The following is a 16,743-nucleotide window of genomic DNA, read 5'->3' on the forward strand; positions in this document are numbered from 1 at the left end:
CTGCCTGTTCTAGAAAATGTGAAGTAAGTGTGACTGAGTAAATATTTGATTAGGTGAGCCAAAAGTGTGGATTTTTTACTAAACAATAGTAACAACAATTGTTTACTAAACAATAGTACTTTTTAAATTTTGACTTGCGTTCTCCATTAAGATAAGGGCAATGATGCACTGAAAGATTTGTAGCCACCTTTACCGCTGGCTGCAAGTCTCTCCGAAAATACCTTAGACTAACATTGGGCAAGGCATTTTTCGGTAGATTTGTAGCCAGCGATAGTGAATTTTTTACACTACAAATCTCCCCATGTGTCAGTGCCCTAATGGTGAAGGATAATGTAGCATGTCTGTACACTGTAAATGTTTATTAATTAAATGACATATTTTTTACTTTAAGACTCTAGACAACAGAGAACTGATAACTTTAAATGAGACTTTAAAATCACAAATTCCTTCCCTTGAATTTCATAAACCTGCAGCCCTTCCTGTCATTCTGCCCCATGAAGCTCAGTATGCACTTGTAGATTGTTGGGCCATTCAGTGGTTTGTCAACCAATCGAATTTTAATTTAATTTTTTTTAAATTTAACATATTAAGTTGGGTTGAAAAAAAAGACATATGTCCATCAAGTTCAATAATCAAGTTCATAATGCCTATATATAACCTGCCTAACTACTAGGTGATTTAAAATGCTTTCATTCTCCACTATTTATGCCAGGGTGCCCAAACTTTGCAGTTTGTCACTGGGTGACTTCGACTCAAGGTTAGAGAAAGGGGGCACACCCACCCACCAACCATCACAATTCACCTATTGACTTTTATTGGTTTAAATTCAAACTGCTACCGTTCTTTAACTATTAATTAATCCTAGGGTCCCCAAACTTTGCAGAATTAGTCACTGGGTAACTGCAGTTCCAGGTTAGGAAGTGGGCGGAGCCACCAACCACCAATCAGATGTCACTCACTCACTTTCAGTGGGGAAATTTAAATTGCTGCCATTCAAACACTACTAAAAAAACAGGGTACCGAAACTTTGCACAGTGGTTTTTACTATATAACTGTAGTCCAAGGTTAGAAAAACTGGGTGGCGCCAAGAACAGCCAATCAGATTTCATTCAGTGACTTCACGTTTTTTAAACCAACATAAAGTTTGTTCTTAAATTTCCCTTTCTAGTTCACAAGGTGTAATTAGTTCAGTTATCTGTAGCAAATATATTGCATGCAGTGTCATTGATTTTCTTTTTCTTCTTCTTGGAACTTTGATTGTTAATTAGTGGGTAATCACTAAAAACCGTTAAACTCAAGTGCTTTGTAGAGATTGGTCCTAAAAATCACTTGCATTTTTTTAGTGTCATCAGTCTGTACAAATAGAAGATGCAAATGCAGTTGACAATGCACATTTAATATATTCAACATACCCCCTTAGATATTTTTATCATAAAACCACTTTTTGAAGGCAAAAGGAGCAGCATTGTCTGGGGAATGTGTGCTTTGTTTTCAGACTCTTCTACATTACCTAATACTGACATTGAAGTCTGTAAACATGTTTTGTATTGGACAAATAGAAAGTTTCTTTCATCAATATTCTTCCAACACCTTTTGAGTGAGTGTGTTCATTTGCAGGCAGACAGTCTTTTGCAGCACCTACTAAGAAGAAAATCTATCTTGTTAACCAGGCTATTCAATATCTTATATTTCAGTTGTTCTAATAAAAGAAAAACATTTTAAAACTCATTATATGTGTTAGAAGGGGAAAAAAAAAGGATACGGTGGTCCGGTCAGCATGAACACTCCTGTGGAAACTTAATGAAAAAAATAATAATAATGTAATGGAGTACTTACTGTGTACCGGTCTTTGGGAATGCTACTTTTTAGTTGCAGCTTGTTACATTCTGTGTTGGACAGGGCAGGTTGTGAAGAACAGGGGTCAGCTCAGGAATTTCTTTAAAGTAGGGATGCACCAAATCCAGTTTTTTGGGGTTCGGCCAAACACCCAAATCCACCGTAAGGGATTTGGACGAATACCGAACCGAATCCAATTCCTAATTAGCAAATGTCACTTCCGTGTTAACATGACAAAAAGTAATCCGAATCCTGCCAAAAAAGGCTGAATCCTGGCCCGATACTGAACCGAATGTTTAGTTATCCAGAAAGTTCCAAATTATGGAAAGGCCATCTCCCATAGACTCCCATAGAATAATTTTAGATGTTTAAAAATGATTTCATTTTTCTCTGTAATAATAAAACAGTACCTTTTTACTTGATCCCAACTAAGATATAATTAATCCTTATTGGAGCCAAAACAATCCTATTGGGGGGATTTTTCTAGCAGACTTATGGTAGGACATCCAAATTATGGAAAGACCCCTTATCTGGAAATCTCCAGGTCCCGGGCATTCTGGATAACTGGTCCCATACCTGCACCTTGTACTTGATCCCAAGTACGATATAATGAATCCTTGTTTGAGACAAAACAATACTATTTGGTTTTATTAATGTTCACATGATTTATTTATTTTATTTTAGTAGACTTAAGGTATTGCCATCCAAATTATGGAACTATCCCTTATCCAGACAACCCCAGGTCCCAAGCATCCTATATAACAGGACTTATACCTGTAATATACAAGTCATGATTATCCTGTAAATGATGTCCTTCTAAACAGTGCTTAGTGATATCACTGGTTGTAATTGGTACTTAGGGATGTAATTTGACATATGACTCATTGAAACTTATTATAATAAGAAATAGGTAATACAGTTATATGATAACTATTATAATAAATAATGCACCTTATGTTGTAAAATACAAGAATATTAGAAGGTACCTCTGAGTTCCATGACCTGTGTAAAAACCCTTAGGCCTTGTGCCGTTACATGGTTATGTGACTTATGTTCTCTCACTCTTGTAAATTTTATTTTAAATATTCTTTTTTAAAAAAATTACTTTTTTATCCATGAAACAATCGCTTTCTCATTATCTATTTTTGCCTTCCTGATTGCCACTTTACAACACATGATATTTGTAGGTCCTAAGATAAGTTTGTACCCTGTAGTTGTACTTTTTAAACGCTTTCTTCATGTCTTTTATCTTCTTTATTCCCAAGATAAGTTTTTTATTATATTGTGGTTCTAAACACTTGTACATTTCATTCTTAAGGCTAAGGACCCATGGAGTGGTTCAGTTGCCTGTGATAGATCAGGGGTGACTAACCATTCCGAAATAGCTTTCCACCAGTAGAAGTTGCCAGTGGAAAGCTTGCAGGAGGAAACTTTGCGCGACTTAAGATATATATATATATATATATATATATATATATATATATATATATATATATATATATATATATATATATATATATATATATATATATATATATATATATATATAAATATAGAAATGGCTGTGTCTACATATGCATTTTAACATTTTTAAAATGATTTGTAAGAATTTCAATCTAGTGCCACACACTGACCAATTTTCACAGTAGTCTTGTTGAAATATTTTAGGAGGCCAAAGGTGCCATCGAAGAGGCCAGGGCACTGAGGAACAGAATTCACCTGGCAGAGGTGGCACAGAGTCAAGCAAGCGGCATGGAGACAGACTATGAAGAAGTAATTCGTCTTTTGGAGGCTGAAGTTGCAGAACTAAAAGCACAGCTCTTGAAATGCTCTGGCCAAACTAAAGTAAGCCAGTCGCTACCCTGTTACTATGGTTTCCTTGCAGTTGTCATGTGTCCTGTTTTCACTCTCATTCTATCTGCTCTGCTAAACTAGGTCACTGTTTGTCTTGTATTATTCAGTGTGCACGGTGTTGTGCGGTGAAGGGGACAATGTGAATATTATGACCCTTTTTTCCCTGATAACATGTAGAAGCTTTCACCAGTAATTGGCACATGCACTAAGAAAGGAGGTCTGGGTTTTCACTTTCATAATGTGTTATAAAACTGCTATTTCTTTCTGGCTTATCGATACCACACAAACCATTTGCTCACATTGCTTTCTGCACAGTTATTTTCTAGCTACTACAGACTCATGTCTGTGTGTCATTTCATTTTTAATGTTTTTGAGAAAAAAAACACCCTTTAATTGGAGAGCCAATTCTATTTTTAAGAACTTTATTGATTTACTTGGGTAGGCAGTAACTTGTGAGGACATGGCATTTTGTGTGGTCAAAAAAAAAATCTTAGTTGCTGCCATATTACTTCATATATTATTTTCCTTATTGTACACAAAGTGCATTCATTCTCTGCATGCAGGGGCGGGCCAAGCCGACCGGGCGCCCTAGGCAACCTGGTCGGCTACCTTGCCCGTCACCCCCCACCCCCCTGTGCATTGGCACCTGCCTGGTGCCCCCCAATCGTTGTACCCTAGGCAGCTGCCTCTTCTGCCTACCCCTAGTTCCGGCCCTGTCTGCATGTTTTGCATTTACACCTATACCATAAGTGCATTTTTCTGTAAGTGTACATCAGCTGATGTGCCCAGTGTTGCCCAGGAATTTTTATATGTTTTTGCAAAATTATTTGTTCTCCAATGAGAATTCATCAATCTCCGCTCAACTGGCACAGTGTCATTGGTCAGATAGCTAGGAAGGCCTGTACCCAGCATTGACTGGTAAGCCGACTAGTAGTGATGTGAAGTCGACCTACGTCCAACCCTAACCTGTCCTCCCCAACACAGACCTTACCTGTCAGTACTTATACCAGCTCTTGATCTGCCCATCTCTGACATAACAAAAGGGCGTGTGGCAAAGCAGCTCGGAGGAGCTGGGGCATAATAACATTTATCCAAAAAGCCAACTTTTTCACTTTTTTTTCACAGAGTAGGAAGTCCCTTAGAGCTTCCTCTTTATTGCGCAAGAAACAATTATTTTTCTATAGAAAAGAAACAGTACATTTTTTATAAACGTGTTTATCACTTGGCCTCAGTGCTGTATTGCAGAGAGCACTAAGACATATTAGACATTATTAAATGCATGCTGTGTTGTAATTTCTCCTAATGTGCAGGATAATGTTCAGGATTTAAAAAGAAGAGCTTCTGTCCTCTGTTGCCAGCTGCGCAAATCAGAGATGGCCAGAAAGGCTTTTGAAGTGACAACTGAGAAGTTGCAGCAGTTTGCAGAGGTGAGAAATGCTCCTATTATGATATTTGTATATGCAAAACCATGTACAATGTACATTTAGCATTTTTTTTTTGTTCAGGCAGTAAAATATATTATCACTTATAAGAAGTTTTCCCCCACATCTCTACATTTTAGGAGCCCTTACAAAAATAAAAAATTTGATTCTCTGGCAGATAGACAATCAATTTGTGTACTCTATAGGTGGTGGGGGAAGCAGTGCAGCCTAAAGGCCTGTTAGGGTAAGATTTGAGCAGTAGATAAAAACGTGAAGATGAAAATAATTTAGAGGATCTGCAGGCTGGTATAGATGTACCACAGTTTCAGCATTATAGATTCTGTGTTTTCAGCTTGCATTGCATTCAGACAGGATTGGGCACCTTGTGGTTCATGTTGAATATAACCCACCAGCACAGAAATGGCTAAACTATTAAAGTGCATCTGATTAGATATGATAAAAACAAAGATACAAATATGACCGCCACAAATATAAATGATATGCAGCAAATAAAGAACTTTAGCTCATGGTAGATAAAGACATGAGAAATATGGTATGCAAGGTACTGTTCTATTATTACAGAGAAAAAGAAAAATATTTTTTAAAAATTAGCATTTTTATATATATATTAGTATATATTCGGCTATACTCGAATATACCGTATATATTCGAGTATAGCCGATCCGAATAAAAGCCGAGGTACCTAATTTTACCTAAGAAAACTAGAAAAACTTATTGACTCAAGTATAAGCCTAGGGTTATACATCTATGCTAGATGTAATACATATAAATATAAAAGACAAAGAATCTGAAATGAACATAACTTATTCAAGTAGCAGGTCTTTACCCTGTAATTTACATTTATAGAATGAAAGGCATTAGGTCAGATCTCAGTGTTTTACAACATATTTGTTGTACATCCAAAACCTTACTAGGATTCTCAGAATGGCTGGCTGTTCTAGTTAGTGTTAATGTGTTATGTGTTTCAGTGGCAACTAGTGCTAAACACTTCTCCCAACAGATTGTAACCCATCTGCACCCATCTATATTTCTGCATACAGCCTTGTAGTGGACCAACATCATACATAGAATTTCTCTTAATCAGTTACCTCTTTAACTGATTTAACTTCATATGGAAGCAGATACGACACAGCCCGCCACACACAGTGTTCCACACACAGGCGCAGCCGTAGACGCTGTCTACGGTGTATCTAGGTATCTAGGCTGCCTGGCATTCGGCGCGCACACCCCGAATGCCGGGCAGCCTAGATACACTCGAGTATAAGCCGAGCATGAGTTTTTTAAGCACATTTTTCGTGCTGAAAAACTCTGCTTATACTCGATTATATGCGCGCCGAATGCCAGGCAGCCTAGATACACTCGAGTATAAGCCGAGCATGAGTTTTTAAGCACATTTTTCGTGCTGAAAAACTCTGCTTATACTCAAGTATATACGGTACCTTATCAAAGACTCTATGGAAGATGGTTTTCCCATAATTTGGAGTTTTCTGGATAAGGGACACCATACCTGTATGGCTACTATGTAAAATGAACCTGTTTTGACTGGGTAGATGTATAAGGGAGGAATTACCACAAAATACCACTTTTTCCTAGTACCAGACACTGTATTTCTGTTAATAGTAGAGGCTGTACAAGGCAATATGCGTAAAACTACATAGTGGAGTTATTATGAACATGAAAATTTCCACTGCACAACAAAGCATAATTGTTATCACTATGCATAGACCTGTATCTCCTCAAAGAAAAAATACTGCTATTTCCGATAATGCATACAGCGGCAATATGTTCCACATATTTTGCAGAAAGGTTAATATTTTTGTTCTGCATGTACAATTCTTACCACATGCACATGAAATGGACACCAGATAGGGTGGATTTCTTAAGAACCCAATTAGGATACAGTTTATTTTTGGGCTGTAGGAGAAAAGCAGCTAGGGGCCTAGTTAGAACTGAGCTGAACACCCCATTGGTAGTAAGGCTGTGTATCACTCTGCAGCATCAATACCATAATTAGTGATGGAAAATGATGGAAAATTAGACCTTTATGAATGTAGATTTTTAATGATTTCTCTTTTTCCCCATACAGAATGTCTGTGACATTATCTCTGATGATTCTGCCAATATGTTAAACCCGAGGTAAGATCTTGAAAATGCTGTCTAAAACATATTTGTATAGTTTATTCTCTAAGATGACAGCAGGGAATGGAAACAATTGGAGCTTCAGATCAAGACAGACTAGACAATGGGTGGGAAATCTCCTACCCTTTAATGCAGAAACACAAGTCACAGTTGGATGCTAAGACCTGTTGTTCAACTTAGCAAAATATGGAGAAAGATAAACTATCTGTGTTCAGACCGATTCTATCTTTCTCCAAATTCTATCTTTCTCTAATGGTTATTATATTTACCAATTAAGAATGTTGGTTCTGCCTATTCAGTGCAGTGCATAAGGGTGACTGTTACTGAATTGCCCAATGATTGCAATATCTCTCCAGATCGACCTTTCCTTCTCCTTTATAACATTAAATCATTAATGTTCTCAATTTATTTTTAAAAAAGTAAATGTAGAAGCGTTAACAACTACCCTATGTGGCTTAATTCTGAAGTAAGGAAGTTAATGGGGAAAAGCATTTCAAAACTACAGTACGAGAGAGGAGAAAAGCTACATTTAATGAATATAAACACTATAACAGCAATCAGGAACACAAAGATAGAATATGAGGAGCCATTGCAGTAAGAGTCACCCTAAAAAGTTCAATTATATTAATAGTCAAAAGATGCAGATTGAGATTATGGCTCCTTTAAATTATGGTAACAATATGGTTATAACATATACAGAAATGACAAATGTGCCAAGTTATTTTCTTCATTATATACAATAGAGGACCCAGTGTTTCAAGACCCATCAAACAGCTGCACTTTTGGCTCAGCTCAGTCTGGTCAGTGGTTTATAAAGAACATGGTACATAAAGGGTTACTCAAAATTAATGTTAACAAGGCACCAGGGCTAGATGGAATACACCCTTTGGTAATGAGGGAACTTTGTTCAGTTTTAACTAGGCCTATAATGGTACCTATGGATTGGAGGAAAGCTGATGTCATTCCTATATTTAAAAAGGGATTACGGTCCTGCCAATTATAGGCCAGTAAGTTTGGCTTTTGTTAAAGAATATGTCAACAAAGCCAGTCTCCTCCAGTAAGACAGGTCTGTCAGTCTGCAGGCTTGTGTTAAATTATGTAAACAATCTGAGCCACCAGGGCAGAAAATAGAAAAGGACAGACAAACACTGCTGGTAATACCAATAATATATACAAATAACTTAAAAAACATTACAAATTTTCTGTGAATGTTTATTGCAAAGTTGCTTAGAATTATGTTTTCTTTTACTAGGCAAAAAAATGTTTTGGGTCAACGTATCCTAAGGGATCACATTCAAAATTATGTTTGAGAATGGCATTATGAGCAGTAATCACAATGGTTTTATGAAGGGCAGATCATGTCAGACACAAGTTTGATTGCTTTTTATGATGAGGTTAGTAAGAAGCTGGACAGAGGGTTACAATTGATGTGATCTATTTGGATTTTGCAAAAGTGTTCTAAACTAAGGTCTGTTGATGTTATTGAAGTTTTTTGCACATATATATAGGAAACTGGCTACAGGATCGGGTACAGAGGGTGGTTGTTAATGGTACATTCTCTGCTTGGGCTAAGGTTCTTAGTGGGGTCCCTCAGGGTTCTTTATTGGGTTCACTTTTATTTAATTTGTTAATTACTGGGGAGTGTATTATAAGTACTGTATGAGTGTTTGCAGATGAAACTCTGCAGCCATGTTCCATTGAGAATACGCCTTCCTTGCAGCAGGACCTTGACAAACTGGCAGTCTGAGTGGCTAGATGAGATTTAATGTCGATAAATTTAAGTTCATGCACCTGGATTGTAAAAACATGAAAGCCACTTATACCTTTAATGGGACTGCACTAGGCAAATCCATAATGGAGAAGGCCTTGTTGGAATCCTTGTAGATAATAAACTTGGCTGTAGCAAGCAATGCCAGGCAGCAGCTGCAAGGGCAAACAGGGTTTTGAGCTGTATTAAAAGGGGCATAGTTTCACAGGAGGTGGTTATTCCTCCACTTAACAGGTCTCCAGTGCTCAAACTGGATATTATTAAATTAGAAAGGGTCCAGAGAAGGGAGACTAAGCTGCTAAAAAGTATGGATATGCTCAGATACGCACCATTTCCTGTTCTTTGCCCTGGTGGTTGTGAGCTTGAAAAAATGCAGCCGATGCCAGCTGATTAACAGATCTTTGAAGAACCTTGCAGGGCTGACTTCTGCTACAGTTTTTTTAAGAGACAGAACCAGCAGTTTCCCTCAGAGCTTTTACCTGCCATTGTGGGCACAAACAATTCTTTCTGCTTAAATCTGGGTTCTAGCACTTCATTTCACTTCGGATTACTTTGTCATTATGTATTTATTGTTATTCCTACAGTGAAAAGGGTTCTCCATTCTCATCCAAGACTCTAATGACACGACTAAAACCAAGCCGACATGACATTATAGCTGCTATGGCAGCAGAAGCCAGGGATCTTGCCAGATCTGTGCGTTCCATGGTGGATACTCAGTGTAAGTTTTTGTACATCTTTTTTTTGTACATTTTTTTCTTTGTCATAACATATTCTGCATGTTCCGCTGCTTTTCACCACAAGGCAATTCACAGAAGTATAGGATAGAACATCATATAATAATCTGGTGCTTTTAATCCTTGTTTTATTGATTTTGTGTTTATGCAGTGCTTGAATGGCAAAATTAACTTACGTGTGGGTTCAGGGACCTTTTTAGTTGATATTTTTTCCCCGCAGGCTTTCTTAAATAAGAAAAAGTTTGGCAGCCTCTATGTGTCCACTCTTGCTTATTTTACAGTATATTTGCTTATATTACAAAATATGATGTATATGTCACCCTTACTCACCTCTAGGTATGTCTTGACAAATGCTTCAGTTCAGTTAAAATGGCAGTCTGGTCATAAAACCTCCCTGTTTGTAAGCTGGCATTTTAGGCAGGAGTTTATTAAGGGAGCACTGTAGAGGAAATTCTTTAAGAATTTAAATTATAGGCCATACTTTCAAAGTCAATATATGTAACTTGTAGGAGTTGTTAATACTGTAGGATAATTTTAATATCTGACTTTGCCCACCATAGAATATACTGCTTAAATTACCATAATACTAGCCCTATATATTTTTCATTTCCAGGTTCCCTTTTAATCTATTCTACAACAGGTATACTAGCAGTACAAGGAAAGTCAAGGCTGTGTTCAAATATGGTCACTGAACCTGCAGGCCAAAAGGCTATTGCTCTGTGGGCTTACAATTTTATTTATATTGTTTGGCTTTATTCTTTATCTTTCTATTCAGGTGCTGTCCTATTCATATTTCAGCTCATTCAACCGACTGCCTGGTTGCGAAAGTAAACAAGAATCTAGCAACCAGATAGGTGCTGAAATTCCAAACTAGAGAGCTGCCGAACAAAATGCTAAATTATTAAAAAAAAAACTGAAAACAAATTGCAAATTCTCAGAATTTCAAAGTCCATGTCATAGTAAAAGTTAATTTAAAGGTAAACTACCCCATTATGCGACTTGCTAGAAATTAAACCATATATTTTTTTTTTTTTTCATTAAAAGAGGCAACCTAAACAATATACTGGTTGATTTCCCCTAGAGGAAATATACATTTTCGACACTGACGAAGCAGCTGGAAACGTTATTCAAACCAGGAAGTGACCTATTTCCTTGCCATGATGTGATTAGCGACACAGAGGGAGTCAGTAAGGTCACTGTGAGTGGCAGAGATGTTGTGAAAAAAAAAATACATTGAAAAAATTCAATATTCATTTATTGTTTTTATGTAGCTAGGTCCTCATTTAGATTTAAAGTCTGCAAATAACCAGAAAGGGAGTATGAAAACATGGAGTAAGCCTTAGAGCTTTAAAAAATGTTCGGTGCTTAATTAAAAACAATTAGTTTAATTCTTCAATACGTTTATATGTATTGTGATGCGATTTCAAAACACAGGCAGCTTTTTCCATTATAGCTCTTGTAGACCTACAGCTCCCATGTAAAGGAAAATTAGTGCTTCAGTGCTTCAGTGCGTCAGAGCCTAGATTGTAGCACAGAGTCTCCGCACCTGAAAAAGGTGTCTGTTACGGTATGGTGTAAATTTTGCACAGAATATGACGTATATAGTAACGTGGTAGCCGAATTTCCAGAAAAATGAAGCAATGACGTACTATATGATTCAGAGTTGATCATCAGAAGCCTTCCCAATTTGCCACAGAGGTGGGGGAATATTCCTTCCTTACACCAAGATGGAAATTGGTTTAGTCAGTTCAAAGATTGTCCCTGTCTTACTGTGGCCACCAGTGCTACACCCCGTCTCATCGGTGCTGTAACAACTCCCTGACCCACCTGTGCCTGTATCTGTGTCTCTTATGTTTCCAGTGGTTCCTAAACATGGTACATGGAACTTATGAAGTACCAATGAAGACACCTCATTGTGGTATTTCCTATAATAGTGGGCATCTAATTCTATTTTGACTCATTTAATAGTGCAGCAAAAAAAGGCAACTAATTATATATATACAGTGGTGTGAAAAACTATTTGCCCCCTTCCTGATTTCTTATTCTTTTGCATGTTTGTCACACAAAATGTTTCTGATCATCAAACACATTTAACTATTAGTCAAAGATAACACAAGTAAACACAAAATGCAGTTTTTAAATGAGGGTTTTTATTATTTAGGGAGAAAAAAAATCCAAACCTACATGGCCCTGTGTGAAAAAGTAATTGCCCCCTGAACCTAATAACTGGTTGGGCCACCCTTAGCAGCAATAACTGCAATCAAGCGTTTGCGATAACTTGCAACGAGTCTTTTACAGCGCTCTGGAGGAATTTTGGCCCACTCATCTTTGCAGAATTGTTGTAATTCAGCTTTATTTGAGGGTTTTCTAGCATGAACCGCCTTTTTAAGGTCATGCCACAACATCTCAATAGGATTCAGGTCAGGACTTTGACTAGGCCACTCCAAAGTCTTCATTTTGTTTTTCTTCAGCCATTCAGAGGTGGATTTGCTGGTGTGTTTTGGGTCATTGTCCTGCTGCAGCACCCAAGATCGCTTCAGCTTGAGTTGACGAACAGATGGCCGGACATTCTCCTTCAGGATTTTTTGGTAGACAGTAGAATTCATGGTTCCATCTATCACAGCAAGCCTTCCAGGTCCTGAAGCAGCAAAACAACCCCAGACCATCACACTACCACCACCATATTTTACTGTTGGTATGATGTTCTTTTTCTGAAATGCTGTGTTACTTTTACGCCAGATGTAACGGGACATGCACCTTTCAAAAAGTTCAACTTTTGTCTCGTCGGTCCACAAGGTATTTTCTCAAAAGTCTTGGCAATCATTGAGATGTTTTTTTAGCAAAATTGAGACGAGCCATAATGTTCTTTTTGCTTAAAAGTGGTTTGCGCCTTGGAAATCTGCCATGCAGGACGTTTTTGCCCAGTCTCTTTCTTATGGTGGAGTCCTGAACACTGACCTTAATTGAGGCAAGTGAGGCCTGCAGTTCTTTAGATGTTGTCCTGGGGTCTTTTGTGGCCTCTCGGATGAGTTGTCTCTGCGCTCTTGGGGTAATTTTGGTCGGCCAGCCACTCCTGGGAAGGTTCACCACTGTTCCATGTTTTTGCCATTTGTGGATAATGGCTCTCACTGTGGTTTGCTGGAGTCCCAAAGCTTTAGAAATGGCTTTATAACCTTTACCAGACTGATAGATCTCAATTACTTTTGTTCTCATTTGTTCCTGAATTTCTTTGGATCTTGGCATGATGTCTAGCTTTTGAGGTGCTTTTGGTCTACTTCTCTGTGTCAGGTAGCTCCTATTTAAGTGATTTCTTGATTGAAACAGGTGTGGCAGTAATCAGGCCTGGGGGTGACTACAGAAATTGATATTGAAATTGAAAATTGAAATTGATAAACCACAGTTAAGTTATTTTTTAACAAGGGGGGCAATCACTTTTTCACACAGGGCCATGTAGATTTGGAGTTTTTTTTCTCCCTTAATAACATAAACCTTCATTTAAAAACTGCATTTTGTGTTCAATTATGTTATCTTTGACTAATAGTTAACGGTTTTTGATGAGCAGAAACATTTAAGTGTGACAAACATGCAAAAGAATAAGAAATCAGGATGGGGGCAAATAGTTTTTCACACCACTGTGTATATATATATATATATATATATATATATATATAAAGCAAGAAAAAAGAGCTGCACTCACCAGGACTTGGCAAAAATATAATAAGTTTATTTAAGCAAAGAGATCCAACGTTTCGAGCACTAACTGTGCTCTTCCTCAGGTTTTTTCCCTGAGGAAGAGCACAGTTAGTGCTGGAAACGTTGGATCTCTTTGCTTAAATAAACTTATTATATTTTTGCCAAGTCCTGGTGAGTGCAGCTCTCTTTTCTTGCTTTATATTTTTTAGCCAGCACCCTGGGCATTTGTATTTCAATAGGGCGTGCTCCGTTTGTTCTTGCTATATATATATATATATATATATATATATATATAATTTTTTTTTTTTTTTTTAACCATTCTTTTTATTTGTATAATGAAAACTAGGTTGCAAAAAGGCCGGTTCCTTAGTGCTCCCCAAGGACATGGTATCACATTATATTTTGAATTACTGCTCACACAGCTGGGTAGGCTGATTAGGGCTTACAGATGCACTCGGCTGAAAATCCTCTGCAGCAGCAATTCTTTCCAAGAAAGAAACAACCTCATTTAAATAGGACAGTGAGTTAATTAGCCAAACACATCTTTAGAAAGAAGTCTCCCCTTTGTGCATCTACAGCTGTATGCAAGCAGTGTGGGGCTATTTTATTCTTAGGCAATAGAATTGTTTTATTGATAAAGTGAAAGTCCATGGTTATGTTTTCTTTTGATAATTTTATAGGTAGGTTCTATGATGGATTAAAACTCTGGCCATCATATTTAGAAGGAGTTGATCTGCCCTAGAGGTTATTTGCTGTTCTACTGGTATTGGATCCTGTCTCAACTGCAATGGCAACTTCTTGTAAACCTGCTCAAGACCACCTTGAGTACCAATATACCAGGGCAAAAAGTAACTAGTATCTCAGCTAAAATGCAAGTCAGTGCATTAATGCATTTTGTGCTCATGACCTATAGCAGAAAAATGCAATTTAATTAGTAATGCATGTTAGAACTAGATTGTAACTTTAATATTTTCATATAATTCATTTTACTGTTGCTTTGGCCTGTGACTGGGCACTGTGTGTAAAGCTGTATTACTGTATCAGGTAAGCCATGAAAACATTTATCTGATGAGGCAGTAAATGCAGCTTGCGTAAGGTGCTGAGATCCCCCCACTTTACCTAATCTCACATGCTCACTATCTGACCTCTATAGCTGCATATAATATAGCAGTATATAATCCCGAATTCATGTATCAACCAGTAAAAGAAGCCAGCATCTGGCATGGAGACCGTTTGCTCTAATTAGGGAAAATTACTTACTATTGTCATGTAACACCACAGTCATTAGTACTGCAAGGAGATGGTAAAGAAAGAAAAAAGTGGAGCAGATTGCTTGATATCGGCTTTGATTACACAAACATAACAACTGACCCTGTCTGGGAATCATAAAACACACATATACAACTTCCTAGGTGCTAGTAATGAAACGGATATGCATAGCATAGGTCTTAGTATGAGTTTATTAGTAGCGCTATAGCGAAAAGGGAAAGCTGTGCTGGCCACTAATCAATTTTTAAACCATTAGGTGGGAGTGCAATGAGGATGTGACCCAAAAATTCATACAAAAGGGGGAAAGACAAACAAAATAAAAGATAGCAGTGTTAGTACCAAATAACTGATCAGAGATTTTTGATGCAGAGAAAAATGAAAGCTAATAACGTGGGATGTGCGTGTCTTGTGAGCAGATGACAAGGTAGTGCTCCATTCCTTGTGGTAAGATTTGGCATAGAATGACCCAGCCACTTGCCTTAGGGAAAAGATGGCAGAGACTAGGGGTCCTCTAGCTGTCTTACTAAGTGATCACCATTAGTGGAGAAAAGGAATAAGAGAAAAGAAACCACTTGTATTTCAGTAGGTGGTACGCCTGCTAGGGCATTGGTTCCATAGCAATGCAAATAGCTGTGTCAGTTTTGTATAGTAACACACCTTTGATTAGGATGCCTGTGTGTTATTAGTGACTTTAAGCAGAATCACTGTTGGCCGTCGCATTAATTATTGTTAAACACCGCAAGTATGAACGTAGGTGAATTCTGTATTGTGTGCACTCATAAGGAGCAATGTCCTGTTCAATTGGGTGGGGGGTTAACAGTTCATGGCAAATTCATACCATACATTTGAACCAGACACTGCGCTACTTGCACATTCAATTAGTTAAGGTTAGTTGACTAAAGAGCATCTTTGTGTGGTTGACTGGAATAGAGAGTCCATCTGTAATCAATTAAAATTGACATTAATTAGGAAAAATGATAATTTGTTTCATGGCCCCAGTCCTCTGCCCCTTCCCAAGAAAAATTAAAAATGCAGATTGATTTAGAATAAAAGAAATTCTAATGGATATTCCCTTGAGGGCATAACATACCTTATGTTTTAGTAGTGCTTCTAAAGCAAATCACACAGTTGGGTATCTATAAACACCCAAGTAGGTTTTGCTGGCCTACTGATGTTAGAATTAAAAAAATAAACATCTGATTGGTTACTATAGTTTCTTGAATGGGGCATTTTATTGCTATATAAAGGCATGACTGCTTTTATGTGTTTTTCAGGTACTTTTTATCAGACATAAAAATACAAGCAGTGTGCCATAAAAAATACATTGCATTGGATACCATTAACAGACTTGCCCAGTTTTAAAGGTCATTATTCTGTGGTCATGGTGATTCTTACTGATCCAGTGGTGATGATTATTTAGATTTGAGGTTATGTTGAATTTCAAGAGGAAAATAGAAGCGAATGTAAATATCTAAATGCCTTCATTGGGACTGCAACGCTGAGGGGATTTCTAAAAGCTTCTTGGAGCCTTTAATGCTGTTACAAAAAGTGGGGAAATTGCGGTACATTATAGAAAAACGAGACAATAGTTTTAAAAAAAAAAAAAAAAAAAAAAAAAAGCATATATACTCCTTTTCAATTCAATGTTGCCTTTTTTTAAAAAAAAAAAAAATAGGAATATGGCAACAGGTTGTAGGGTAGTTTATACTGAGCTTAAAAGTACCCTGTCTGCAGAGGGTAAGAATCCAGGCTAATTCGGTCGTTTGGCCCTGAGGCCAAATGATCGAACTAGAACAATAGCTATTGGAGAAGTTGGATCGGGGACCGCATCAACGAGCCGATGCAATCCCCGATCCGACAAAATTTTTTGACCTGCCCGATTGATATCTGGCCGATTTCAGGCCAGATAGCGGTCGTGCAGGCCCGTCGTTGGTGCCCCTACATGGGCCGATTAGCTGCTGAATCGCTCTAAGGGACCGATATCGGCAGCTAGAATCGGCCCATGTAG

The 16,743-nt window shown here is 37.6% G+C and overlaps 1 protein-coding gene across 4 annotated transcripts in view; it reads left to right on the forward strand.

The window, feature by feature from the left end:
• Positions 1 to 16,743, forward strand: part of stxbp4 (syntaxin binding protein 4) — an 89,258-nt gene that overhangs the window by 32,498 nt on the left and 40,017 nt on the right. For all 4 annotated transcript variants that reach the window (XR_001925405.2, NM_001044504.1, XM_012952511.3 and 1 more), the window contains 4 exon segments: positions 3,505 to 3,681; positions 5,001 to 5,117; positions 7,219 to 7,268; positions 9,624 to 9,757. Coding sequence is in view for 3 of the 4 variants with exons in the window: in NM_001044504.1 (NP_001037969.1) it covers positions 3,505 to 3,681; positions 5,001 to 5,117; positions 7,219 to 7,268; positions 9,624 to 9,757 (478 nt within the window). In the remaining variant the exon portion in view is untranslated.

The sequence above is a fragment of the Xenopus tropicalis genome, chromosome 10 (assembly GCF_000004195.4).
Source record: "Xenopus tropicalis strain Nigerian chromosome 10, UCB_Xtro_10.0, whole genome shotgun sequence".
Taxonomy (NCBI): Eukaryota; Metazoa; Chordata; class Amphibia; order Anura; family Pipidae; genus Xenopus; species Xenopus tropicalis.